General features: G+C 34.7%; 1 protein-coding gene across 1 annotated transcript; it reads left to right on the top strand.

The window, feature by feature from the left end:
- Window positions 1–6284: 6284 nt before the first annotated feature.
- LOC123532222 (kielin/chordin-like protein) lies at window positions 6285–26879 on the top strand. The gene is made up of 4 exons (XM_045313608.2): window positions 6285–6464; window positions 10106–10390; window positions 21216–21377; window positions 26533–26879. Exons 1-4 carry the CDS (start codon window positions 6341–6343, stop codon window positions 26739–26741), a joined length of 780 nt encoding a protein of 259 aa, XP_045169543.1. The 5' UTR covers window positions 6285–6340; the 3' UTR covers window positions 26742–26879.
- Window positions 26880–27575: the final 696 nt, after the last annotated feature.

Consider the following 27575-nt stretch of genomic DNA (forward strand, 5'->3'; position numbering starts at 1 on the left):
GAAATATACTGCAAAAAATGCATGTCAAAATACATCATTATAAACAATTACTCTTATTTACATTCGATTTGTATTTTAACAACACTGATGTAATAATATCAAGGGCGTGCCTTTCCGCGAGATTGATCCGTCATGCAGTCTGAAGATCATTGGAGATTTATTTCATGTTTTTCTTATATTTATTGGAAAGAACCTCATAATTTTGTAGTAAGCTGTTGTAAAATGTAATATTAGAATTGAATATAATTTCTTGTGCACGTTTTATCTGGGACTTCATGCAAATCATCCAAGAATCGGCGCTAGCGCTATTTACGGATTGGATTAAAGTCCAATAGTGGTTTTTACACGTATACACATTCAGTATTTAAATAAGGCACCAGAAATGCAAAACAAATGTCGTAATAAACCAATGAAATTTCAGTCCGTTGCAAATATTGAAATAAATAATTTTGTTAAAAAAATAATCCGTTGCTTTCTATTTAAGGTATTGAGTAATGGTCTATGATGTGTTTTCAAAGCCTAAAAAGTAATTTTGCTGTTTCATTCTTTTCAGAAAAGTCCTAATTCATACTGATCAGCTTCTGTAGCAGTTTTCACGTTTGCACGGGTTTCGCGCAGCACCGTTTAGTCAAATTCCCCGTCATGCTATTTCGGCGTTGTTCGGTGTTGTCAAATGAAAAATATATGTATGCGCTTTGTGCTTTTACTATGGTGGTATATTTCTGCCAACCAAATATCCACTAATTTATGTAGACTTTTCTCTAAAAATGTCACATATCCAGTTATCTGGCAAGTGGCAAAATTGCGTGTTATTCAGATAATAATGTTAACATGACAAAACTGCATGTTAGTGCCCATTTCTTCCATCCACATATTCATATTGTAAAATTTTCTTGACATCCAGTTAATATTCGTACCCAAATTGGCGATTAAGGGTTAGACTTTTCGTCCCCTATACGGAATTGTCACGGTATAAAACTTGAATATTGAAACGGGGAGAAAATGTATAGGCGGCCGCGTTGCTCAGTCGGTACAGCATTGGAACGGGGGCCTCGGGTTCGAGTCCCGGTCTGGCTGCACATTTTTCTCATTCTGTGACATTTGGCGCCAAATGGGGGCCTTGACGGCATTACACTGGTTAGTCTACGACAGCTGTAATTGCTTGATTTATAAAGAACACGCTGAAATTCGAGGACGAACTTCAAAATGGTGGGGAAATATGTCACGGTATAGAACTTGAATATTGAAACGGGGAGAAAATGTGTAGGCGGTCGGGTAGCTTAGTCGGCAGATTATCGGAACAGTATTCCGAAGCCTCGGGTTCGAGTCTCGGTCTGGCTTCACATTTTTTCTCACCCTGTGACAGAATGAATGTGTGTATATCTACCTCATCCCCTAACACCACCCGTGATGGTTTGTGAATATAGATAGGATATGGAATGATAAATTTTCATAATTGTTATGCCCGTTTATGTATTTTCATGATAAGAGACGATTTCGGGATATTGTCCATCGTAACTGACTTACTGACACAAATCAAAATTAACCTAGCTAACGTAAGTGAATATGTGGATGGCAGTAGCGGGTACTAACCCTTGAAGAGTTTTGTCCTGTTAAAACACTTAATTGGATAACAAGCAGTTTTGTCACTTGCCGGATAATAACTGAATGAATGACATTTTTACGAAAAATTTCGAGATAAAAAAGTTGATATGTGGTTGGCAGAAATATGCCACCATAATTTACGTTCGACGAATGTCGAATGTCTGAGTCAGAAAAGGTAATCACATAAAAAATGCGGAGTTAACTACCTTTGAAATTTATTCTTTACTCGAACGAACGCTAGATAATCTCTTGCTATGTTTGAACGGTATATTTTTTTATGAATAAACAGTTTATTTTTTACTGTAGTGTTGCGATCACTTTTTTTACATATAGAAAATACATTTTATATTTTGTTGTCAGAATTGTCTTCGAAAAAGTTACTACCGCGTTACCATAAAACCCTACCATAAAAAAGAAAACGTTCGGGCAGTTCGTCCTGTGGTATATTAACAATTGAACCCAAGTCAATACCGTGAAGAAAGTGAATGTCGGTGTCAATTCCATAGTGCAGATAATTAACTTAGAACTAATTTGCAAAAGAAAAATTTGCAGTGATGGTGCATGATCTAAGTATCCATGATAAATTCTGTCACGTTATTATTTCATTGTGAAAATACTACCTATATGCAGGAAGGTCTAATACGTATCAGTTGTTCCGGCTATATGTCAAGCATAGATCTGTCACGTGATGTCAGCAAAAAATGTAGAGAAAGTAAGGAAAATAGCTCTACAGAGCAAAAAAAAAAAAAAAAAACACAACAAAACAAAACAAAAAAAAAAACACACACACACACAAACAACTGACAACTATTTGAATCCACCATTATGCGTATCTGTATGCCTTATGCAATATCTTCTAACCGGAAGTCATAAACTAACCGGAAATTATGGGAGGAATAATTACAAAATTTATAGATAAAACAAGTAATTATAACACTGTGTGTTAAGAGATAAGTTTATTATTTGTATGCTATATTCTGTCAGTGTCATTAGTAATCTTAAATCACTAAAACATTAAAATGATATTCACATGAAATCTTCCCTTGATGACAAATTCACTGTACTCCCTCATTCATTCCACCAGGAACTGAATCGTCCTCTTGTTCATTTCAAGACAATAACTAATTAGGAAGAAAAATTGTTCCAACCAAAGTACCATCTGTAGATGGTTGTAACTGTTGTGTATCAAGGAGATTGTAACAAAAACTGCTGTTCACTTTTTTGAAGTACAATGTTTTAATAGATTTTTTTTTAAATTTCTTTTTAATTTATGCATTCCTGTTTCGGTCCTCATTCATATATTGGTCCGTCCTTTTTGTCCGTTTAAATGTAGACTTCTCTTGACACATGTTTATGATATTGTTCATCTAGTGCTCGAACACCAACCTTTGCAAAGTACAGCTTACATGAATTGCTTTAGTGTATATCATACAGTATACCAGCCAAACTCCTACGCTGTGATCTCCCTTAGAGAAACGTACTGCGTACATTTAATTATTCCCTAGCTACGCCCTACTAGTTCTATGATTAATCGAGGGAAAAACTAATTTTGGCTTAAGCTTAAAGCAGCTTAATTGACAAATATGCCTAATTACGGCTTCTTCTAACAGAACGTTTCTTTTCAAAACTGAATAGAAATTCGCAAAAAAAGGAAGAAAAGCAATATCAGTGCGATGTTCAGCTTAAATGCGCATATATAATTCCCCCAGTAACAGATCCCAGCGTAAATAACACTGACAAAATACAAATTCAGCAGCTGACGGACTTTGCATACTTTTGTTTTCAAAGAAATTGAAACACATGAATTAACATGTTGTCTTTAAACATTTTTATTCCAAAATCATGTATTAACTGTTCATTATAGCATGCACGGTAATCTTTTCGTTATAGAAAGCGTGTACGTAAACAAGTTATTCGAAATCCGCAGGCGTGAAATGTCGTTTTTGTTATAAATTAATTGGACTCGGGACTACGTTACATTTTAGCAACAGACGTTGGACAAATTAAGAAGAAAAAACTCGTCATCAAATGTTATTCTAACCAATGTTTTTTGCGAAGTAGTTTAAAAGCTTGATCAGCACAGTATGCACGATTTTTTTCATGCATTTAGATCGGCCTACAATATCACATATTATTATACGATTCTTCAGTGAAATTTGGAGTAAACATATTTGGTATTTTCACAATGAAAATTTTCATTCATATTTTTCACTGGTGAAGAAGTACAAAATCGGTAAAACGCAGTCAAGCATGAAATAAAAGGAAAACTCTTTGTTTAACATAAGATTTCACATCTTTTTAATACTGTATCTGGTGCTCAATGGTAAACAAAGAAATATCTTCTTTTAAAGTACATTTGTATTAAAATGGATTGAAATTAAATACACTCGTCACTGAAATGCTCATTTTCAAACTTTCTTTAGCAGCATACAGCAATAAGTGAAATACTTCTAAAGTTCGTGAAACTAATGAGCAGACGAAATGTGTTTGTGTGTTCGGGTTAAGCGTCTTTTCCAACACTTTTTCAGTCATATAAACGACGGTGTCTACTTGTAGCAGTGAGCACAATGCCCACATTTAAAGTGCTGCCTCACTGGAATAACACGCCGTAAACATGTGACATGCTACCCCACATAGTCACATTATACTGAAAGCGGGTTAACCAGCCCTAGAACTATCCTCTTTAATGCTGAGCGCCAAGCGAGGAAACTACTAGTAAAATTTTTACGTCTTTGGTATGACGGGGCCAGGGATCGAACCCACCAACCCCCGCACTCGAAGCGGGCACTCTATCACTAGGCTACCGAGGCAGTTGGGTTAATGAAATGAATAATGACTAAGTGGAAACTCGCTGGTCGCCAAACACGATAAATATGAAAATCTTTCAAGCTCGGTTTGTTTTGAGTGTTCATTGACGGTAGTAGAAATGCATGCCACTGTCCACGTCTTCCGGTCCCGTGTTGAGCAGAACACAGCACCTGCACATGTTAAAAGTACACAATACAATTTGAGATATCCGCAGATGTGTTCATGCGACGGTTATGTGGAACCATTGATAATACACTTGAGTGCAATTCCATGAAAAGCGGCATATGGTCCCAAATTAAAATAACGGATGAGCCCTAAACGAGAAAACGATGGGCAGGACTAAACAGAGTTGATCTGAGATTGTGGAGCCTGCGTATCACTGAAACTGTCATAAGACCAAATCGAAAAGCCGGCAACATATCCAAAGGGTAATTAACAATGTCCAAGGCTGTGAAAATGGGTGTACTGGAACCACCCATACCAAAAAGTCTAAACCAAAAAAAAAAAATATATATATATATATACCTTAGTAACACTTTCAAATTCGAGAAAATGTTTCATTTCAGGTAAAGGAAGAGTTTCAATTTGAAGTAATTTCACGCAAATGTTTATAGAGTGACCATCTACCAAGTTTGTTCAAATTATTCCGATTCGTCAAAAATCATGGCCGGAGGCGTGGTCAGTTTTTGCTGTATGTTTACTGTTGAAACTTTAAAGATATCCTTGTCTGAACTGCTGTCCCATTTTTCAAATAATTTTACACAAATTTTCCTTGGGCAACTCTTTACGAAGGTTATTCAAATTATTCTGTTTCGCCAAAAACATGGCAACCAGAGCTGAACATAGAACAATCTTCAAGCGACATCTCAACCGCTGGCCCGATTTTAAAATGATTTTATAGAAATGTTCCCTGGGCGACAGTCTACAAAGATTTTCCAAATTATTCCGATTCGTTAAAAACATGGCCGCCAGATGGCGTTGTCACGTTTCCCTGTATATTTTAATAAAACTTCAAAAAATGTCGTTTCAAAAACTATCCGCCAATTTTAAAATGATTACACATAAATGAGCCTTATGTTACTTTTTATGAATAGTGTTTGTATTATTCCGATTCGTCAAAAAGCTTTGCCGCCAGAGGGCGTGGTTAGATTTACGTATATGAATAGAGTAGAAACTTCAAAAATTTTCTCATTAGAAACTGCTTGCCTGATTTGTTCCTTGTGTGGCCCTTTTCTAAGATTGGTCAAATTTTTCTGATGCGTCAAAAACATGTCCGCCTGAGCTAAATATACAAAATCTCCAAAACCATTGGTCTGATTTTGATATAGACGATATATTAGTCCGATTTATCAAAGGTTAAAACAAAAAAAAATCCTCAAACGTCATCCCCTGAACCACTGGTCTAATTTTGAAATAAATTCACAGTAATGTTCTTTGGATGACACTGACTACTGACTGCTGAAACCATTAAAACCATCTTAAACGTGGCTGACGGGGAAGGCAGGGGGTGGGTGTCGTATTTTTCCTATATGATCCTATTGAAAATTTTGAAAGTCTTCAAAGCTATTTTGATATAACTGTCTGAGCTGTGGAACGATATAGGGCCATCGAAACTGCTGCAAATAAATTAAGTATATGCCATTCCAGATACCTAGATATAAATAAAAGTATGAAACAAATCTGAAAATCGTTCCGATGGCAACAAAATGCTGAAAATGTATTTTCTAAAAAAATAATTAAAGGCTACGTACCCGTTCAACCTTAACCGATGCGACGCCACCTTATTGGCTAATGTAAGGAACGATGCAAAATCAACGGGCGCTGTGCATTTTGATGGAACACATTATGATATATAACTGAACACGAAACACATATCTTTTAAACTAAGGCGGACTGTCATAAACTACATAATCGAGAAAATTCAAGGATGGAGAAGTGGCTGTTACCTTTGCTGATGTTTGGTCAGCTTGCTTATGTTTTCTGCTCTGACCCTTTGACCTTCAAACAACACACACACTGCAAAAAGTACGGCAATATATATGACGTTAATGGTAAGTGACTTTCATTATTTGCGCATAAAAATTGGTATACATGTATTACAATACGGTTTATTGCACGCACATTCAAGACATAAACTAATTAAACGCCTATTTTTATACAATGACGTATTCAAAGGCGTGGTACATTTAATTAAACAAATCTTAAAATATTCATGATGCAATGTAAAACCTCGCATAAAACTAAAAACTAACACAGGCTGTTATCGCATATAAAACAATTATCAAAAAATGAATAACAATGCCATGAAGTCTCTAAAATACAGTCTTAAGATTTTTTTAATGTATCACGTGATTTACTTTTGCGTAATGCTAACGGCAGTTCATTCCACAGTTTTGGACCAGTAGTACAGAAACTCCTGCCATTAAATGTTTTCCACTTGTATGGAACAGCATAACGACATTCAGAATTTTCTGACGATCTCAGACCTTGTCTAATAGAACATACTCTGTAAAACAGATAGTTGTTACCACGATAATATTTTTTAATATAGCCAGTTTATTTCTTTCCAGGATTTTATCTTTGCATGTTCGGAAGGGATGCTTAAGTTAATTATATATTAAGAGCTTTACTTTTTAGAGTTTTTAGTAAATAAATGAAAGAAACTTTTCATTTTAAACAATTGTATTGTAGCTACCTATGTAGTTTCAGATTTACGCCACACATGGAATTTTGTCATGTTACAGAACAGAACAGTACAGAAATTTTATTTAAGACTTGTGCAAAGTACATCGTCATACAAATAATACATAAATACAAATATTTTGTATCACGTGATCATGTGTTTAGTTGCAGAAACAAGGATGAACAAAAGTATATTTTATTTATTTAAAAGTGAAAATCTTACAGACGTAGCACCTTTACCTTATTTTGCTAGGTTTTCTATAACAGCGTGTTTATTGTTTGTAAACAACTGCATCATACTGTGATGCATGTTGAAGGCCTCACATTCAAAAGATCCTTACAAAATTTTACATGGATTCTTTCGATTACTTTCGATTTTGTATAACCCCATACTTCTGACAAGTAGTGTTTAGTATCGCAGCGGCAAAAACATTAAATAGCTGATATAAAATTCTAGGTTTTAACTTTAACTTAATACATTTGAGCCGTGCCATGGGAAAACCAACATAGTGGCTTTGCGACCAGCATGGATCCAGACCAGCCTGCGCATCCGCGCAGTCTGGTCAGGATCCATGCTGTTCGCTAATAGTTTCTCCAATTCCAATAGGCTTTAAAAGCGAACAGCATGGAGCCTGACCAGACTGCGCGGATGCGCAGGCTGGTCTGGATCCATGCTGGTCGCATACCCACTATGTTGGTTTTCTCATGGCACGGCTCATTTTACTAAGAGTATATTGAAGTCATTTAAGGCTTTCCATGACAAATGTTCTTTATTCTATAAAAATTGCCAGTATAATTAAACTAGATAATTAAAGATAATTAAAGTCATTTACATTTTCAATGTTATGGCCATTGTAGGTCCAACTCTCATTTGATAATACATTTCCTCGCTTTGTAAACACTATGTTTTTTGGGTTTTTTTGTTGTTGTTTTTTTTTTTTTTTGTTTCCCTAAAATGACCATATCATCGGTAAAGAGAAGTAAAATCAATGCTATATCTGTATATTTATTTATTTATTTATTTATTTATTTATTTTGTTGGGTTTAACGTCGCACCGACACAAATAACTTTCTCTTTTCTGTCACTTCCTATGCACAAAATACGGTGTGCCTCCCAAAGCTTTCCATTACTTTCGTACCAAATCGCTCTCTTTTAAAAGTGTTTTGCCACAATTTTCCAACATTTTCCGTCAATTTTTGAACCCATCCTATGTACCCACTCGATGTCATAGAGTCTGTTAATCTTTCGCTACTTTCACGCTTTCCTGTATAAAATCTCTCTGTTTTTCCTCCGTTTCATCGTTATCCTCTGTCGAGGCCTCTGTTATATTCCCAAATACGCATTGAAAGCGATTGTAAATAAATCACCTCCTCGCGTAAATTTTCCTTCTCTTTCTAGGACCATTTTATCGTTTACTAATCCCAAAGAAACGTCAGTGCTTTCCTTATTATATTCTAATTCTTCAATCCTTTCGTGTGAGATTTTGCTTTTCTCTTCTGTAAATACCAATACTGTTCTTCATTTCTTTAACATAAAATGTCGATCTTTCTTTCAGGTTTCTCAAGCGAAATGAAACGTTTATCTAGACGTGATATCTTTCCGTTTATCTTTTCTGAATATGCTATTATATCAGAGTTCGTAGGCTGTGATTTACTTTGTTCTTCACTGGTGGCCATATTGGGTCTGTAACAGTGGGTGGGGTGTATTCTGTCTAAGATTTAGATTCTTTTCAAAGACACCAGTAAAATTTAGGACGCAACTTTTATCAGTGCTATCATGATCATGAAATACCTGATTCGTTTGGCTCAAAATACCACTTACATTTACATCTTCAGGGGTTGCAGTTAATCTGCCCGCCTTATTCTCGCACTCACTGTTCACGTTATATCCACTTTAAGAAGTTATAAGATAAAAGCTGAAAAACAAAGGGTAACCTTGTTTTGTTTTTTACCCGACCTCTCTGTTCTGCTGCACATGAATGAATAATTTTAATTGCTGCCAAGTGAAGTTTTGTCCGAAGTTCAGTTGCAAATCGGATTACCCATTCTCAATAAGCGAACGTTAGACATGACTTATACACACGCCATAACGCCGCTTGACAGAAAAAATAGGCAAACCGTTTCCTCGATCTCCATTCATTCCTTGATTTAATATACATGAGTCATTTTTCCGTTATAAAATAATTGCAAATACGGTATGCATACTCTATACATTTAGTGACATGGTCTCACGTACCTAATAAAAGCGCGTTTATAAAAATAATTGCATCAATACGTCTTTTAGCAGTTATTCTCAAAAACTAGATGGTGTCGTTTAAAAAAAAATCTAAAAAGTAGTCCGCCAAGCTTTATCAAGTCACTGACCTGATAAAGCAAAATTTATCATACCCCTTGATTTTTGCCTTTATTTTGCATGAAGGCAGAATAAAATAGAATATGACCGTTTTTTTAAAGAACCTGTTGACGTGATGCAATTAAAAACCTGGTTTTCGTGGAATTTCCACGTTTCTTGTCTTCTTATTTCTCTTTTTTTTTTCTCCCCTACTCATTGCTGAGTAATTACACCTTTTCACTTTCTTACATATATTTCTGTTATCTGTAAATACATATGTTTCTCTTGATTTCATTTTTGTTGTGCACCTGTATGTTCAATCTGCCATAACAAGCAGTTAAAAAAGTATACTAACTATAGGAGAAGGACACGATCAGTTACATTTTAACTTTTTTTCCTAATCCTAATTTCATTTGTAGAAATGTTGTATCGTGTTATGCTTATTTGAATAAATACTGTTCAAACTAAACTTTTAACTCTATACTGTTTTCACAGATCAGAGCCTTCTTTTAAAGTTCGGTTAAAGTGTGTGTTTATATTTTTGCACATATTGAGATCTCCAACGTCACATAAGACAGCAGAATGTAAGCTAGGATAATCTTTATCACTTTGTCCAAATATCTTATTTCAAATATAACTGCGGTTGCATTCATATTACAAATCTGCTCTTTTTTTCAGACAGATTTACACATCCAGAAGACTCCTGTAAAGAATGTGTTTGTTGCAAGACCGGGAAGGTCAAATGCAAGAAAAAGGCATGCCCCAATGTGAACCTTGATTGTGGAATAAACCGCCGTGAAGATATAGCGAGCAATGAGTGCTGCCAACAATGTGATGCCGCATGTTTAGCAGAAGCACCGAATTGTCCTGATTTATCAGGGTGCCCTGGAATTATACACTTTGCACCTGACGCGTGCTGTGGCACGTGCGGTAGTAAATCGCGCGGAGTCGTTTATCCATCAAGTAAGCATTTTGTAAAAGCATGAATGTTGTTTTTGCGATGGATGGCGTGTACCACTTCCCTACATGTCCTTTATTTCAACTTTATTTGAGCCGCACCATGAGAAAACCAACATAGTTCGTTTGCGACCAGCATGGATCCAGACCAGCCTGCGCATCCGCACAGTCTTGTCAGGATCCATGCTGTTCGCTTTCAAAGCCTATTGCAATTAGAGAAACCATTAGCGAACAGCATGGATCCTGACCAGACTGCGCGGATGCGCAGGCTGGTCTGGATCCATGCTGGTCGCAAACGTACTCTGTTGGTTTCCTTATGGTGTGGCTCATTTATAGTAGGTCACATACGTTATCAATATCTTACAACATAGATCAACAGTATTTTCATGTACATGGTCATTGTCTGGTACATTATAGGAAACTATATCATGGACAATACAACCCGTTAACCCTGCTAAATCATTTTTAAGCTAAAATTAAGTTGGGAAAGTGTCCTTTCAAAAAGAAGCTTTTACGGTTAATTTAGAAGTACTAAGAAATGGAGAAAAAAGCTTCCCAGTTGAGTTCTCTGAGATTTTATAAAAAACCAGGCATCCATTCATTGTTAACAATTATGATACACGTCGGTCGTTGAAAAATACGTCTTAACTTACCTAGCCAATAATGAAAGTTTGTGTCGTTTTGAAATATTGTGTATGTACCAGATCTGAAATTGTTTCCATGCATTATGTTTTGTATAAGAGGTAATTGCCCCATAATGAACATTGGTTATTTCCGTGTGAATACGTGTTCTAAGTATAGGATTTCGAAATTCTCCGCTTGGTTGTTCGTACGAGCTACATTAGCAGTCGGAGAATGCCGCAGAAGCATCGGGAGGTTACGTAATCTTACGTAAACTGCCGAGTGTCATTATGGGTAAATTACCTGAAGTAAGGGGTATGTATTGCGGCCTACGTCAGCGACGTCTTCATTACGTCAACTCTGTTTACAAATTTTTCGTTGCTCGTACGAGCTACATTAATTAATTAATTAAATTATGTTTTTAAATCTATAGAACATATACTGAATAACTTCTGTGATTAACCTTTAGCCTGCTGGCGGCAAGTGATTCTGCCTTTGCGACCAGTGCAGACCAAGATCAGCCTGCACATCCGTGCAGTCTGATCATGGTCTGCACTGTTTGCTATTCAGTCAGTAAATTTTTAGTAAACACCCCTTCAAATGATAAATGGTACTGCCCAAATTGGGAGATGGACCGGTCCATAAGAGAAATTTAGCATGGTAAGGGTTAAAACTAAGTATATCATATGAAGAACAAGATTGCTAGTATTCATTGTGAATAAGATATCAGGTCACTTTTGGTAAATGTAAAACATTTAATTGAAGCATTTAGAAATTGGATTTCTTTTGTAATTCGTTTCAATAGAAATCATAAAACGATCTATTATAGGTGAATTATGCTTCAAGTTATCAAAATTAATGCTTATCGACGATTGATCTATATTTTAAGGTATCCGGTCAACAAATAAGCAAGCTTTCTTAATTGATCACAAAAATGTATAAAATTTCAAATATAGTATTAGTATTAAGCTAAAGTAAGTATTCAAGAAAAGTGAACTTAAAACAAAAACAAGAAATACTGATTTTCTAAGTTAAAGAGGCCCATACGTCTGACAAAATGCAAGAAAGAGTTATGGTTCTCGACCTACTAACTAATCTAATGAAAAAAATGTACAAAGTTTCAAAGCTTTAGCACTAATAAAATTCAATGAAAGTGGACCTAAATAAAAACTAAACTAAAATTTTCTGAATTATACATAAAGGGCGATAATTCAGACAAATGTATATCAGACTTGTGGTTTTTGGCCTACGTACTCACCAAACGACGATGAACAAGCCTGCAAAGTTTCAATGTTAGTGGTTTTTATAGTTTTCATGTATAGTGGACCTAAACAAAAATTTCAACCAAAAAAATCAAATTTTCTTAGTACAAAAAGGGCCATAATTCTGAAAAAAAAATTATCAGAGTTATGGTTCTTGGCCTGCCTAGTCACCTAATGATGAAAATAATGAAAAGGTGGGCCTAAACAAAAACTGAACCAACGCCGACGCTGACTATCAAGTGACGACAGTATCTCGTAGATTTTTTTTCTTCAAAAAATCAGACGAGCTAAAAATGCACGAGTTTGTTTGATACTGATATTTGACTTTCGTTACCTTGCTGTTTCCTGAAGCCCGTGCATATTTCGTTCATTATAAATAACGCATTTATAAAATATTTTTATAAATGAGAATTAATACGTATAGGCTTTCTTAAAGATTAATACAAATGTCGAAAAAACAATAATAGTTATAATCTTCTAAAATTTATTTATTATTTATTTATTTATTTAGGTTTTACGGCGCACCAACACAGTATAGGATATACTGAAAAAATACCAAATCTGTAACTGTTACTCCCATTATATTTGTTTTAGTTATTTTTTTATCAATGGGTAAGCATCCCATTGTAGGACAGAGACTTTCTTATGACGTCGACATCGTCTGCGAAATTTTTGCAGAATTTTTCTAACATTAAATTTACCAGAATATCTTTAAGAAAGTCAGAGCAGTACATTTTAATATGACACCCACGTCTGCCAACGTACAAAATCTCGAAAAGATGGGGGCGCGGGGGAGGGGGGCGGTTCTGGAGAATCATAAAACAAGCTATTTATTTCAAGTTCACATTCATGGTAAGTCTATAAGAAATATTGTCTTCAAGTGTCTGTGAATGTTTCCCTGACTTCCTTATATTATTTAATGTCCAGAGAGAAAATTTAGGAAATAATGTGTAGAAAAGCCATGTTTTAACATTATAAATGCACGAAAATAGGTTATACGTCCGCGGAATAATTTCACGCGGTCGTAGACCGAGTGAATTATTCTGAAGACGTATGACCGATTGGGGTGTATTGATTTAAGTAAAACACGATTTTGCTATACATTATTTCGATTCCAATATGCCCTTAATAGGGGATGAAAATCCCCGAGACGGTAACGTCCGTATATAGATATTCGTCTTTGCTGTTTGCATATACTGAGGCAATTTTTTCGATGTTTTCCGGTTCCGGTTTATGTAAAATCCGCTGACTGGTTGTCTTTATGAACATCCGAGCACTCCGAATCAGTCATAGAAACTCGTAAACCGCGCTAACATGATTATTTTACTTCTTTTTCGTAATGAAAACTGTACATGCAACTGAAAAACACTTTTAAAACAGTAAGGAAGTGTAAAGACCGTCAAGTTTCTGTGTGGAGTGCAAACAAACAAAACAAAATTCTAAAAGCTAGTGCGAGAACGCTGAATGACGTCACCGGCATGGCTTCCGTAAATTTTGCAAAGTATGATATTCGCTGTAAGAGGTATGATGACACTAAATGTAAACTACAGTTTAGAGCAAAGTTTCACTTTCTTGAGCGTTGAATATTTCTTTCTAAGCGGATATATAAAAGATAAATCTCCAATGCTAGGCGGTGCCTTAATTCATATTATAAAACAGTAGATGAAATATAGTAGCGCTCTTTCTTGGTCGCAACAAAAATATTGACGTCATCGCATGTTAACGTGACGTCATTTTAGCGTTAGCGTGTTTTAACAGAAACAAGCATAGATCTATTAGAATTTTGACTGCAATGACCGATTGAGACGCTGTATGAATGCTACGAAACGATTGTCGGGATAATTTCCTGTTGTAAATGTTATTTTAATTCTCTACTTTTATACTGTTTAATACGGAATGGTTACTGGTTATACAGATATCGTTTTTTACTGTACTGTATCGCATATACATTAAACCTCGCTTATAAGGAACAGCTTGGGACCTCTAAAAATTGTTCCTTATAACCGAGGTTCCTTATATCCGTATAGCGAACTGGTTCCTTGTAACCGAGGTTTGTATAACGAACACAATTTGATTGACGTTTGAACAGGGGTGTTGTATGAATAGGCATCAGAAGAGCAACTAATATAAGATAAATGTTAAATTTTTATTACAAGAGCTGTCGCTCCACTTTTCGGCGATTTGACAGTAAATTGAATTTATGTCTCAATAAGAGACCTCAACTTTAAAAGGAAGATACACCGAGATATAAAAAGACCCTATTACTCAAAGGGGTTAAAGGTCAAGTATGGAAGGTGTACTGACATTCTTTATTTTGATGGAATTAAATTATATCAGAAAAAAAAAACAGTCCAAGAAACTACATGCACATGAAGTATAAAGACTGGGCATAATTCTGTCAAGAACACAATTAGAGTTATTGGGATTGTACCACACATGCAGATGATGATTGTAAAGATAGTTTCAAGTCATTATCTTATATAGTACCAAAGTTATGTCCAGAAAACGAAGTTTGTCAAAAACTTTAAGTATGAAAGGGGCATAATTTGGTCAAAAATACACATCAGAGTTATGGGGATTGTTACCACACATGCAGATGGTGATGATAGATACATTTTAAGTTTCAAGTTAAGTATGAAATGGGGCATAATTCTGTAAAAAAATACAATTAGAGTTATGGGGATTGTAACCACACATGCAGATGATGATTATAAAGAAATGTTTTTAATTTCAAGTCATTGTCTTTTAAAGTACCAAAGATATGTCTATAAACGAAGCTTTCGAAAAAAAATTAACATGAAAATAATTCCAAGTATAACAGCATTGACCGGGAAAGTGCTTAAAATGAGGTCTGAATATTTTATTGTTTATATGAAATAAAGAAGGAACTGAATTCATTATTGGTACAATGTAAAGCAGACTTCCTGACTTTCTCTCTATCTGGAAAGCTTCAGAATTTTGCGACAATCGGTCGAATCTTGGAAGATTTGTATGCACCAATTCTATGGACCCTCTGAAGTTTAATCTGTTTTGCGTTCTCAATTCCTAAGTTTGTAATCATATACATAGACTTTGTTCTCGCAGTTTTCGTCTTTCTCTTTTGGAATATTGAAGAACAACAGCTTGTCCCTCGTGCTTCTGTATTTAAGATCGGTAATTTCTCTTTGTAATTCCTGTTCTCTAGTACGTTGTTCCGATTCAAGTTTACGAGGATTAGCCAACGAAGAGTCAATTTGCCGTTGCTTTTTACTGAATTCCTCGAGGTCATTACTGTCAAACTGACGACTTCTCTTGACCTCAAAACATTTGATCGTCTGCTCAACTATACCAATGCGTCCCGTTAGGTTTGTGACCGAACACTGTATGTATCTGTGTCCCAATCTTGTTGATCCACATTGAGTTATGACGTTGTATAAGAAATCAGAGCATGTCAGAGTTTCATGTCATGAATTGGTGTTAGTGTTACTATTATTATAGTGATAGGTTGACATCATAAAGTTTGACCTGCTAACATTTGATTCGAATGTCCATTTGTGATCATTATGCGTTGCACTGAGGGCCAGTTGAAAAGCTAGAGATGGTGGTATCTGCAAAGTTGTTTGTCCTTTTGTCTCTCTCTATTTTTGGCATTGAAAAGTCCAGAATTAATTTATTCCATTTATATCCATAGCCATTTTTAAATCCATTTGACATTTTCTTACTGGAAATTTGATTTCGCTTTTTCCCTCTTTTTCTGGCATTATAAAGTACTATCGTTCCTATATTCATTATACGAAGTTTCTATATCCTAATTTGATTTTTTTTTTAATTTGTACACTGTAGCGCATGCTTCGTTTCGCAAACATCAAATAATTATCTTGACGCATACATACATTACGTGGCGAGTTTTTTTTTCAAAATTATACTTATAGGACTGACTAATAACTGTTCTTTACCCAAAATATTTCACAGGGATTAATATGTACACCCTTGACGACATCCACCAAATATTTACCCGTTACCCGTTTTGTGCGAGTTTTTTTCCAGCGCACCGATATGACGTTTGGCGCTATGACGTAATAACAGTGAATCGTTGCATATTCTAACATGATCCAGTTCGTTTTCCTACTAACAAAGAAGACTGAAAATTGCATGTTATCATGCAACAAATTACTGTTTGTTCGTCACGATAATTACGTCATAGCATCGAACGCCATAATGACGCACGCTCTGGAAGAGAAAACAAAACAAAGCAAGCAAACATAAAGTATAGGTTATAGATCATTTATTGACTTTCTAATGCAATTAAGTTTGCCGAAACGGAGCGTAGCGCAGTGAAGGCAAAACTTAATGCATTAGAAGGTCAATAAGTGTATCTATAACCGACTTATAGTTAAAACGCCCCTTTTCATCAATCAGCGACTTCTCCTGCCGTCTCAAGTAAACTAAACCACACAGGGAACTCTTCTTTGAAATTACCTTAAATCAGTAGTAAGATATATATTCTTTTAATTTGCAGAGTTATATATAGTGACTTTTTACAATATCTTATTAAAAATCTGTTTCTGTTTTATTTTGTAACAGTGACTTTGATAAAAAAAAGTTTAAAATTTGAATTTGAATTTCCCTGGGAGGTGTGGCCAACATTGCTTGTACACAAAATCATTTTATATATAGTAAGCGCACTCTGGTTTAGGTGGCAGGGGAGCGGTTTCGTAGTTTGGCCCCGGTCGATTTCTGTAAACAGGACAGGTAGATTTAAAGGCATATCTGCTTACTGGTTATTATCATTATAATTCTTTAATATATCTGGGAAGAGAACGGGTAATGGTAATACATGGCCGGTGTTTAAATTCCTAGCTCCGAACTCCGGTTGGGCATATTCTAACATGAACGTCTACTAACAAAGAAGACGAAAATGCTGTTATCATCAACAAATACTTTGTTCGTAGATAATTAGCAAGATGAACAATGACTGCACGCTTGGAAGAGAAACAACAACAGCAACATAAAGATGGTATAGATCATTTATTGACTTTCTAATCAATTAAGTTTGCCGAAGATAGGCAGTGAAAAAATTAATGCATGAAGGTCAAGTGTATTATAAGACCTTAGTTAACCCTTTTCATAATCAGATCTCTGCGTTATTAGCCCCAAATTTCTTTGAATACCTAAATCGTAGTAAGAATATATTCAGGTGAATTGCAGGCATAAGTGACTTTTTCAATATCTATAAACTCGTTTCTGTTTAATTGTACAGTGTAGTTTGAAAAAAAAAGTTAAAATGAATTGAATTTCTGGGATTGGCCAACATCTGCTTGACACAAATCATTTAAGGATAGAATCGCACTCTGGTTATTTTACCAGTAGAGGTAATTGAACTCCGGTCAGACTGGTGCCCGTGTTTACTCTCTGCGTTCCATGGAGAATGATTCTCGAAATACAGTCGGGTACCAGGCTAAACTCCGGTTTACATTTTAGCAACCGTTGTGTGAATTTGTGCACTTTCCGGTCAATGCTGTATTAAAATCTTGGAGATAATACAAAGAGTGAAAGATGCAGAAAGGTATAACTTGAACTATGAAATTACAGCTAGCATTAAAAAGAAGAAATAGGACAATGTAATATTTATATACATGATCCGTTTATTATATAGACACACTATTTCTTGTATGCAGTCCCTGTTTTGGCAATTGCTCCGCCTCCTCGAATGTGGGAAATCTATAGTAGGCGGAACAATGAATACTCATTAATTTTGGACTACTTCATGATTAAGTGGATCAAATTCTTCAGTTATGAAATAATATGAAAAAAAAGTTGGTTACTTTTTTGAAAATCCCTCGCTTGTCATTGGATAAAAACGATGTTTGAACTATAAGGATGTATATAATTATCCTTTATTTCGTGTTTGAATCGAAATAATATATCTCAAAGTGAAAACTGTGTATTATTCAAGAAATGATACAGATTATATCTATCCAAAGATAAAATCATTCTCTGTCATTAGATCGCTTCAAATGGCTGCGCTATCAAATTCCTTCGCATCTGAACATCAAACAACGATTTTATTCAACGATTATTCACTGTAGTCAGTGTACCCGGTTTCGGACTGAACGCGGTTTCGCACACGCGGCAAATGCATGTTCTTCGCGAAAAAATAAAGCATACATTTAAAAATTCCTTGTTATTATTTCACGAAACTGAGTTATTCCCTACATAATTTAACATCAGGGATCTTTCCCCACTGGAGCCTCGCTCCGGTAAGTGCAGACAAAACAATAACAACACCAATGAAGGCCAGTAGGTCAGCTGAAAAATCTTAAATTTAATAGTAATTAGAGTTATGGGGGTCACTAGCAATTTAAAAGCTAGGGTTTTTTCTTCATTTCAGGTATTCAACTGCTTTAGCCTTTTCCAATCCAACTAATTGTATGCTGGTCGACATACTGTGCTAGTGGGTTTCTTATGGGTGATTCTGACCCAACACGAAATCATATAAGAATCAGCCAAGGACGCCAAATCATTTTGACCTTATATCACTGAAAGGATAGATTAATGATCATTTAAATTCGCTGCTTAGTTGAAATATTTGCAAATGAATAATGTGTTCATATATGCATATCCAAATCTTTTCTGTCTGTACATCCTGTTTAATTCTGAATTTTTCATACGTCATAACATTATACCCTCTACGCCGATTGTCTTTTTTAAAGACATTTCTTGTTTCAACTCACCTCCATAAAGAGTGGGAGCCAGTGTTTACAGCCCGTTTGAGATATGTACTTGTTTTATGATGATATTATTTGAAGATTTTTCGTCATATTTGTAAACTTGTAAACTTGTAAAACTTGTAAACACATTATTTCTTGTATGCAGTCCCAGATTTGGCAGTTGCTCCGCCTCCCTGAATGTGTGAAATCCATAGTAGGCGGAACAATGAACACTCATTAATTTTGTACTACTTCATGATTAAAGGCAGATATTGCTAGCGGTAGTTGGTCATAACATTTAGCTTATTGTCAGGTTATTAAGAACCATCGTTTCATATGTTTTATTACCCATTACTGGAAGCAAACATGACCATCCATTATCAGCTTAACCATCTGGCCTGCTGTGATTATCTATCAGTCAGGAATATGTACTATACATTTATATTATGTATACTGTATATTTGCAATGAACAACAAAAGTACATTGATATACTATCTGCTAATTGTCAAAGTAGCCAGTATGTACCCAGCCAGAACGCATGGGATCAAGGACCACACTGTTCACTAATATGCGAGATGTTTCCATTTTACTTTATGCATTTCAAGAACAATTTCTACAGAGACGAATAGTTAGGTTTTTATCAGAAATAGTTGTTCTCATTATTATTTATTTGATTATTTATTCATTTATTTCAATTACCCTGTTTTTGAAAATATAATTCAAAATTGACTGGCAGGGTTATCATTAATAATCAAGAACATGAATAAAATGTGAAGTTTCCTCTTTTGAGGTGCATAATGACACTACTTTGAGAGCAAGAATATGTGATTGTTACATGGTCTTTTACATTTTCAAGTATAGTGCAGTACATTGTAATTATATAGTATAATTGTAATTTATCAGAGTCTGAGTGTGGAATGTGGCTCTCAGTTTAAATAATTACATCTAAATACCTCATAACTGGTAAACCAGGCCAAAAAAGGTACCAAATTTTATTTTCAATACACATAACATTTACATAGGTCTTTCTTATCTAGATTTGCAATCTTAGACAAATAATAGCGCATTTTGTTTTTTTTGTAATGTGAGTCTTGAGTGTGAAATGTGAAAGTATTTCTTGTAATCCCGGGCCAGGTTTCATACCAACACATTACATGGTGTCCACTTTGAGTGTACGATGTATTGAATTCATTCTATGTATTATACTGTGAGGATTTTATACTGCAAATTTATATTAAAATAAAATTCATAAGAACTCACTTAATTACAAAGATACAAAATTTGCCACCATAATATCATAAAAAGGAATACCAAATAATATTGCATTATTAACATGGACACGGAATCAAATGTCTACCAGTCGGCGTGATTCCAATTCAAAGATTGAACCGCCCCGTCTCATCCTCAAAAGTGTACGTCGACTTATGATCTAGTACGAAATTTAATTTAACTTATAAAATCGTATATTCGGAACATTTGCAGACAACGCACATAACAATTACGATTGGATATTGACCTATATACATATAGTTATCTCATAATTAATTAATATAATTAAACAGACCAAAGTAATTAATAAAAGGAATAAAACAGAAGTATAACCATCTTGGTGCTTGCAATTTGTGTCAGTATTTATGTATTATTGACGAATTAAATTTTACTGACCGTGACTACACGACCTCAAGGAATTAATAGCGAGAATGGTATTGCAAAGAAAATAATACTACTGCAGCAAACAGCATCGTTTCCACAATCTCTTTTTTGTCTTGAAAAAAGACAGTACTGATAACACACCAAGCCGGACCATAAAACACATGTGATGGTAATTAATATGCAAGGCTGGTCTACATGGCTGACCACTAACTGAGTATCCAATTTGCTGATGACTATTAATTATTCACATGCTGGAGTGATAATATGTTTCCCTGGGAAATAGATAACCCCTTTTAGTGGACCAATGTTTTCAGTTATGAAATAATAATAAAATAAGTTGATTGGTTACTTTTTTGAAAATTCTTGGCTTGTCATTACATAAAAAAGATGTTTGAACTTTAAAATGTTTAAAGGTTTTCTTACACACTTTTTATTTCGTTAATCATAGATCTTGTATATATTTAAGAAGGCCTACATTTAAAAAAATATTTCTTCAAAAAAAAAGCAAAGGTTACTTTAATTTGCAAAAGAAAATCTTGTTTTGTATTTGAGATGGTCAGAAATTGATATCATATGATAATTCAAAACACAACTTTCTATTTCAGGCAATGAAATAATTGATGATGAAGTTCATCCGGCGTGTGAACAATGCAAGAGCTTAAACGGGGTGTTTACTTGTGAAAATGAAGCACCTTGTCCCGAAAACAAGCTTCAATGTGTTGATGGTAAAGTAATGAACTCTACCTGTACATGGGAATGTCCAAATGGTACGTATCTCTTTTTTCTTTTTTTTCTTTTTTTTTTTTGCAGGTGAAGTTGGGGAGAGGGTTGAGGGAGTGGGTGGCATTAATTAACAAATTGGTCTTATGGCGGCTTCCAAACTTTTGATGATGAAGGAAGACCCCAAGTGCCCTCCCGGTCATTATTACAGGCAGTCGGGCACCTTGGAAACACGACTGGCCTTCCGTAGGCAAGCTAATTAGCTTCTCACAGTTTAATAGTTTATTTATGTCTCAATCCATGCAGATGTACATAGTACAAAACATTTAATAAATACATCAATAAAAAGCATGGCCAATCTATCACCGATTTATAGGAGTCTGGTCAGGATCTATGCTGTTCGCTAACGGTTTCTCTAATTGCAATAGGTTTTGATAGCGAACATCATGGATCCTGACCAGACTGCGCGGATGTGGTCGCAAATGCACTACGTTGGTTTTCTCATGGTGCGGCTCAAATTATGATATTTTAAAATTGTAGTTTGTTTCATACCAAGTATTTAATGTGGCATATGTGGTAAGTTAAAAGTGTTTAAAATTGGCCTAGGTGGTCACTCTCATGACCTAATCTGTTTTCCTGTTGAGTTTTTTTTGTTGAAAACAAAATAACGGCGTAAGAAATTTTACAATAGAGATATAGTTCTAAATGGGAACATTCATAAACCTTTGAAATTCTGATATTCTAGAAAAGGCCGACTTGAATAAAGTGGGTTGTATATGAAATAGACAGTAGCCTGATTTAGTGGACTTGTATTTAGAAATAACTTTAAACATAATATTGAAAATAATTCTGTATGGTTTAAACTTATAAATTTACATTCAGTGTGTGTTTTGTATAGAAAGAAAATAACGTTTATTTTCGTATAAACAACATCCGTGCTTTGCTATTGATTTGAGAAGAAAAGGTTTTTGAAAATCGGCACTTAAATTTTATGATGTAATTCCTCTGTAATGGACCTGTAGTTATATTTTCAGATCATTGTTGAATTTGAAATAAAATGCACCTAAATAAAATCAAAGCACTGAAGTACTGATGGGACAATTGTCTTGTCAGTCTGAGAGAATTTTTGTGATCGAACCCCGCTACCAAATGGACTGTTATTGATTGTGGTCCAGTCCGGTTCCTTCCCTCATACTATGGTAAGGAAAATTGACCGATGCAAGGAAAATTGACCGCCTTAATATAACCTGAAATACTATTGAAAACTGGTGTTTAAAGAAAAATCGCTTACATCTATCCCCCCCCCCCCCAACACACACACACACACACACACACACACACACACACACACACACACACATCCCCTGGAACAAATTGGAGATAAAGCCCCCCCCCCCCCCCCCCCCCCACCACACACACTGAAACAAATTGGAGATAAAGCACTTTTTATAATATTACTTTCAGCATTCGTCAGAATGTTTCTAAAAACGAAATTGTTTATAATAAAAATTGTCAAAGAAAATACTGCGATTAAATCAAATAAAATTATAGTTTCTATTGTAAATGTAAACACTATTTCTGTAACAAAATATAACATGTACACTGTCTCGATATACAACTCGTAGAATGTGGTCATTTGTTTCTGGCAATTCAACACAGCGCTTACCTCCCTTAGAACCTAGCAACTGATCTGGAAGAATTGATTTTTGAGATTTATGCTTCCCTTTTACATTCTTCATATTTTGTGCTCATTATTTGGTTTAAACAGTATTTATTGATATAGTCACAATTGTTATAGTTTTACAAATATACAAACATAGAGGATTGAGTAGGAAGCTATAAGCTTTTTTAGAAACTCTCTCCCTAAAATTGTTCCTCATTACAAACCGGCGACTATATATTTGTTACGTTTTAGGATTCTGCAGCTGGGAGGAGAAGTTATTAAAATGTGACAATGAAAAAATGATATTGTAAACAAAAGAAAAATAAGGCAGTTAATGAAAGACTTACAGAATGGAATTAGGAGCTGAAAATTGCATAAGATTTTTATTATTTCAAAAGAAAGCTTTTGAGGAAAATGGGGAAAATGTATAAAGAACTTATCCCTATCCTCCGTATCAATAGCCCTATCACGTGATATGAAACAGGTAAACATTCTCACTACACTGCAGAGAAAATCCCTTTACAATGGGTTTACAACCATGTCAGATTAATAACCACAGTTAATCTAGTTCTTATCACTTGCTAATAAATAAACAATTGTAGTAGACCCTCAACCTACATAGAATCCTAATTTAATCCTAGTTTTTACAACATTCTACAGATAATTTCAGGAAAGGCCTCTAGTAGTTATTTGACTTGGAGTAAAAATTAAATGGAATTCTAAAATATTGCTGATTACATAAAAGAAAGAGGAAATAAAACAGGGTCTTTGAAAAAGGATACAATTTTTTATTGAAAGTTATGTACACGATGCGTTTGTTTGTAAAACGGACAATAAATTCCTTCTAAAAGCAAAATGTTGTCGCAGTCAGAGGAAAAATGAATTACCACATACCTTATCTAAAAGAATTAAACGTTCTTGACGGACAATGCATCTGTATTGCTTGGTAATTAAAAAAAATTGTACTTTATTTAAACAATTGAAACTTAATTAAATTTTTGTGTGTTATTTATTCAAGATCATACTAGTAAAATTTTGCAGTGTGTACATGTGGTATATATATAAACACACTGGCTGGGAAACTCTCTGTTTACCTGTTTTGGATCACGTGATAAATTTTGTCGATATGGAGTATATGTATATCATTAAATTTCGTGATTTTTTACCTTATTGTAAATTCAGTTCTCCGGCGATTTGATGTTGTGCATCACAATTTTACTTGTTATTTATTGTACTATATGCAAAATCATACCTAGCAAAAGTAATACTTTTATCAAAAATATAGTTATAATACTTTTATCAAAAATATAGTTGTAATGCACAGTATAATTCATATCGACGTTTGTTATGAATGAAACTGTGCTCGGAACCAGTCTGCAATAAGTCTTGTTTGTTTGACATGTATGTGAGCTATTTATAGACTGAGGTCATAGCTATAACGAAGTGGTTGCTGGAATCACGTTTCCATTTAAACAACATAAACATTATAAAATTTAAATTAGAAATAGTGTATATATTTTTGATAAATACATCTTACATTTCGCATGATTTATTAGCTTTATCTCTGCATATTACACAGTGTGTGTATCATGTCATTGAGTTTTACCTTACCAAAAACGAAAAAGTTCCGTTCAAACGGATATTTCATTCATGGGGGAGGGGATTAATTTACCTTCATTATGTAATACATGTATTTTGTAATGTTATCTGAAAGGATCACAGAGAGCTGTATGACAAAATCATTTACAGAAACACGTAGAAATTATAGCATTCTATGTATTTTGAACAGCTACATATATTCTTATGCCATACAATAGGGTTATTATAACAGTAGCTCGATCTGGGATGTATTCGGCTCGAGTGGATTTTGCCAGATCGGATCTCACGAGGCACGCATGCGCCGAGTGTGATCCGTCCTTGCAAATTCTACGAGAGCCGAATACAAAATCCCAGATCTAGCTATACTGTTGCAATGACCCTTTTATTATATACCTCCATCTTTTTGTTTGTTTATTTGTAATCGAGCGAAATCTTAAATGTTTGTTGATGTTAAAATGAAATGATGTTTTTGTGTGCACTATTTGTATAACTGTGTCAGCTCATGCATATTAATGAAAGTAGTCTGGCAATATACAATACGGAATGTACAATACGGGATTTTGGAAGGTACAATACGGGAATTTTTTCAGCCTGTTCGTATTTCCTTGTATTGTGAAATGCAAGCTGTATTTTTGACAGAATTTACTAATCCCCAACGATAACAAGGTTCCCGCCGAAACGCAAGGACGATTCTATTTCATGATAACCGATGAAATACCAACCCATAATGCTTACACATTACCTTCTAAGTAAATATTAGTATTTGTTTCATCTTAAATATACTATGATTTCATGGAAACATAGCTCAGTCGGGTGAAACGCAGATAACAATTGAACATAAGCAAATCATTTTGTGGGTTCGAATCTTTCGTGAGTTTTTTTTTTTTAATTTTTGTCTTTTTGTGTTTTTTTCCTTTTCGTTTTCATTTTTACTTCGTATTTTTGTTTCTTTCTTTGACGGTTTGTATTAATAAACTTTGATAATGTGACAAATGACCTCAATACAATCGACACTGTTAATTTTCCAAAACAAGTAACTAATAATTGCTTTGCAATATAGCTCCAAGATAATTTCATGATGGTTTATCTTTGAACACCTCTGGACTTATTGGACTCAACTGCCACATTATCAAAGTTTATTAGTATCTGTATGTATGCCGTTATATAACACAACAGTATGTTTATTATTTGCATGGCTTAAATGCATGCATTTAGTCAACATCATCTTTAATATAATGCTAAACTTTTCTGATCTGCCATATCGGCTTAAGATACTTCTCTGTTGTGTTGAAACATAGTTTATGAAGCAATCTACATGTTTATAGAAATAAAAATTTAATGTCGATGCTGAGTTTCGAACCCACACGGCAAAAGATCTGTTTAACATGGACTGTATGCTTTACCACTGAGCTAATTTCCAATTGGTACAAAATCTAGAAATATTTAGATTGTAACATGTTAGAAAAATGTTGAATTCCCTATGTTCCATTTTAATCTATTTATAGTCATGTTTGTAAATATCAAGTTATCGTTGGGGCATAGTACATAGGTATATAATAAATGTTATTACTGTTCTGCAGAAATGTTAGGACTATTTCGGGGACAATTTTTACTGGTTGCTTGTAGGCAGATCATATTAAGAGAATCTTATCCGTATTGTTAACGCTGGGGCTATTTGCCCCAAAAATATCCACCGAGTTATGTCCCTATTTTGTGTTTCTGATCTATATATGCAAGCAGACTTACATTTTATTGATCAAAAAAATTTGATTGATATGAAAATTTCAAATACTCATAATTACGCACTTTTGTTTGAAATATTGAAAGCATATCTATTCTTGTAAAATGTATTGATGCATGCATTGCAAAGCTTTTCAGTTTTATACCTATGTTTTGAAACAAAAAAGCACTGTCACTGTTAATTTTTTATTGTACTGCAGGCAAAACCTGTAAAGTGGGATCAGAGGTGATACATCCTGGCGAGTACAAAAAAATTGGAGAGCGTATATGCACATGCGTGAAAGATGGCTTCTTTCCTCACGGAATTTGCGCTAACGCTGGTCACTGGGGGGAAATTGAGGAGGCTCTGGCAGCCAATATGTGCGTGAAAAGACCGAGTGATTTTTCTACTTGGTCACCAAATCCTTAAAGTACCATTTTTGCGCCGCAGGAACGTCAACAGATATTGAAACGTGATGGAATATTGACAATTACTATTTGAAAAAATAAAATCTTCCTATATGTCTTTTTGACTGAAAATATGAACACCTAAAGCATACTGAAACACTGTTGTGTTTGTTATATTTGATAATGATATAAGCGTAGCCGTCATCTAAAAAGTGAACGTCGTTTAGAAATGACAAATTAAGTCCCTTTAATGCTGAAAGTTTAGGTCTATAAACGGCACCAACCCTTTAAGTTTTCCGAATCGAACTAATGGTAGTAGACCCAAACGTGAATAAGTATTAAGGCCCTTCCAGCAAGACGACGCTGAAAAAGAATGTGCGTTAGTTTTTGAAACTCGCAGTTAGTCAGAGGACATCATACAATCGAATCCATGCATACAGAGAGGAAAAAGAAGCACGTGATTCTTTAATTTTCCATGTATTTCATCTGAAATATCTCATTTTTAGCTCGAATATACGAAGTATGGAGAGCTGTCCTACTCGACCGGGCGTCGGTGTCCTTCCGCGTCCGCACCTTGGTTAAAGTTTTGATGCACTTTATCTTTAAAATAGTTATTCCTCATCATCACCCAAATCATATGGCACAAGGGCCATAACTCTCACATGAACATTTCATGAATTGTCCCTTTTTTACTTAGAATTTCAGGTTTTGATGCACTTTCGCTCTATCTCTGTTATCACTAAATGGATTTACAGCAATTGTTCATGAATTATGCCCCTATTTTACTTAGAATTAAAGGTTAATTTTGATGCATTTTCACTATATCTTTGTTATTACAGAGATGATTTGATTCAAA

The sequence above is a fragment of the Mercenaria mercenaria genome, chromosome 11 (assembly GCF_021730395.1).
Source record: "Mercenaria mercenaria strain notata chromosome 11, MADL_Memer_1, whole genome shotgun sequence".
Lineage (NCBI taxonomy): Eukaryota > Metazoa > Mollusca > Bivalvia > Venerida > Veneridae > Mercenaria > Mercenaria mercenaria.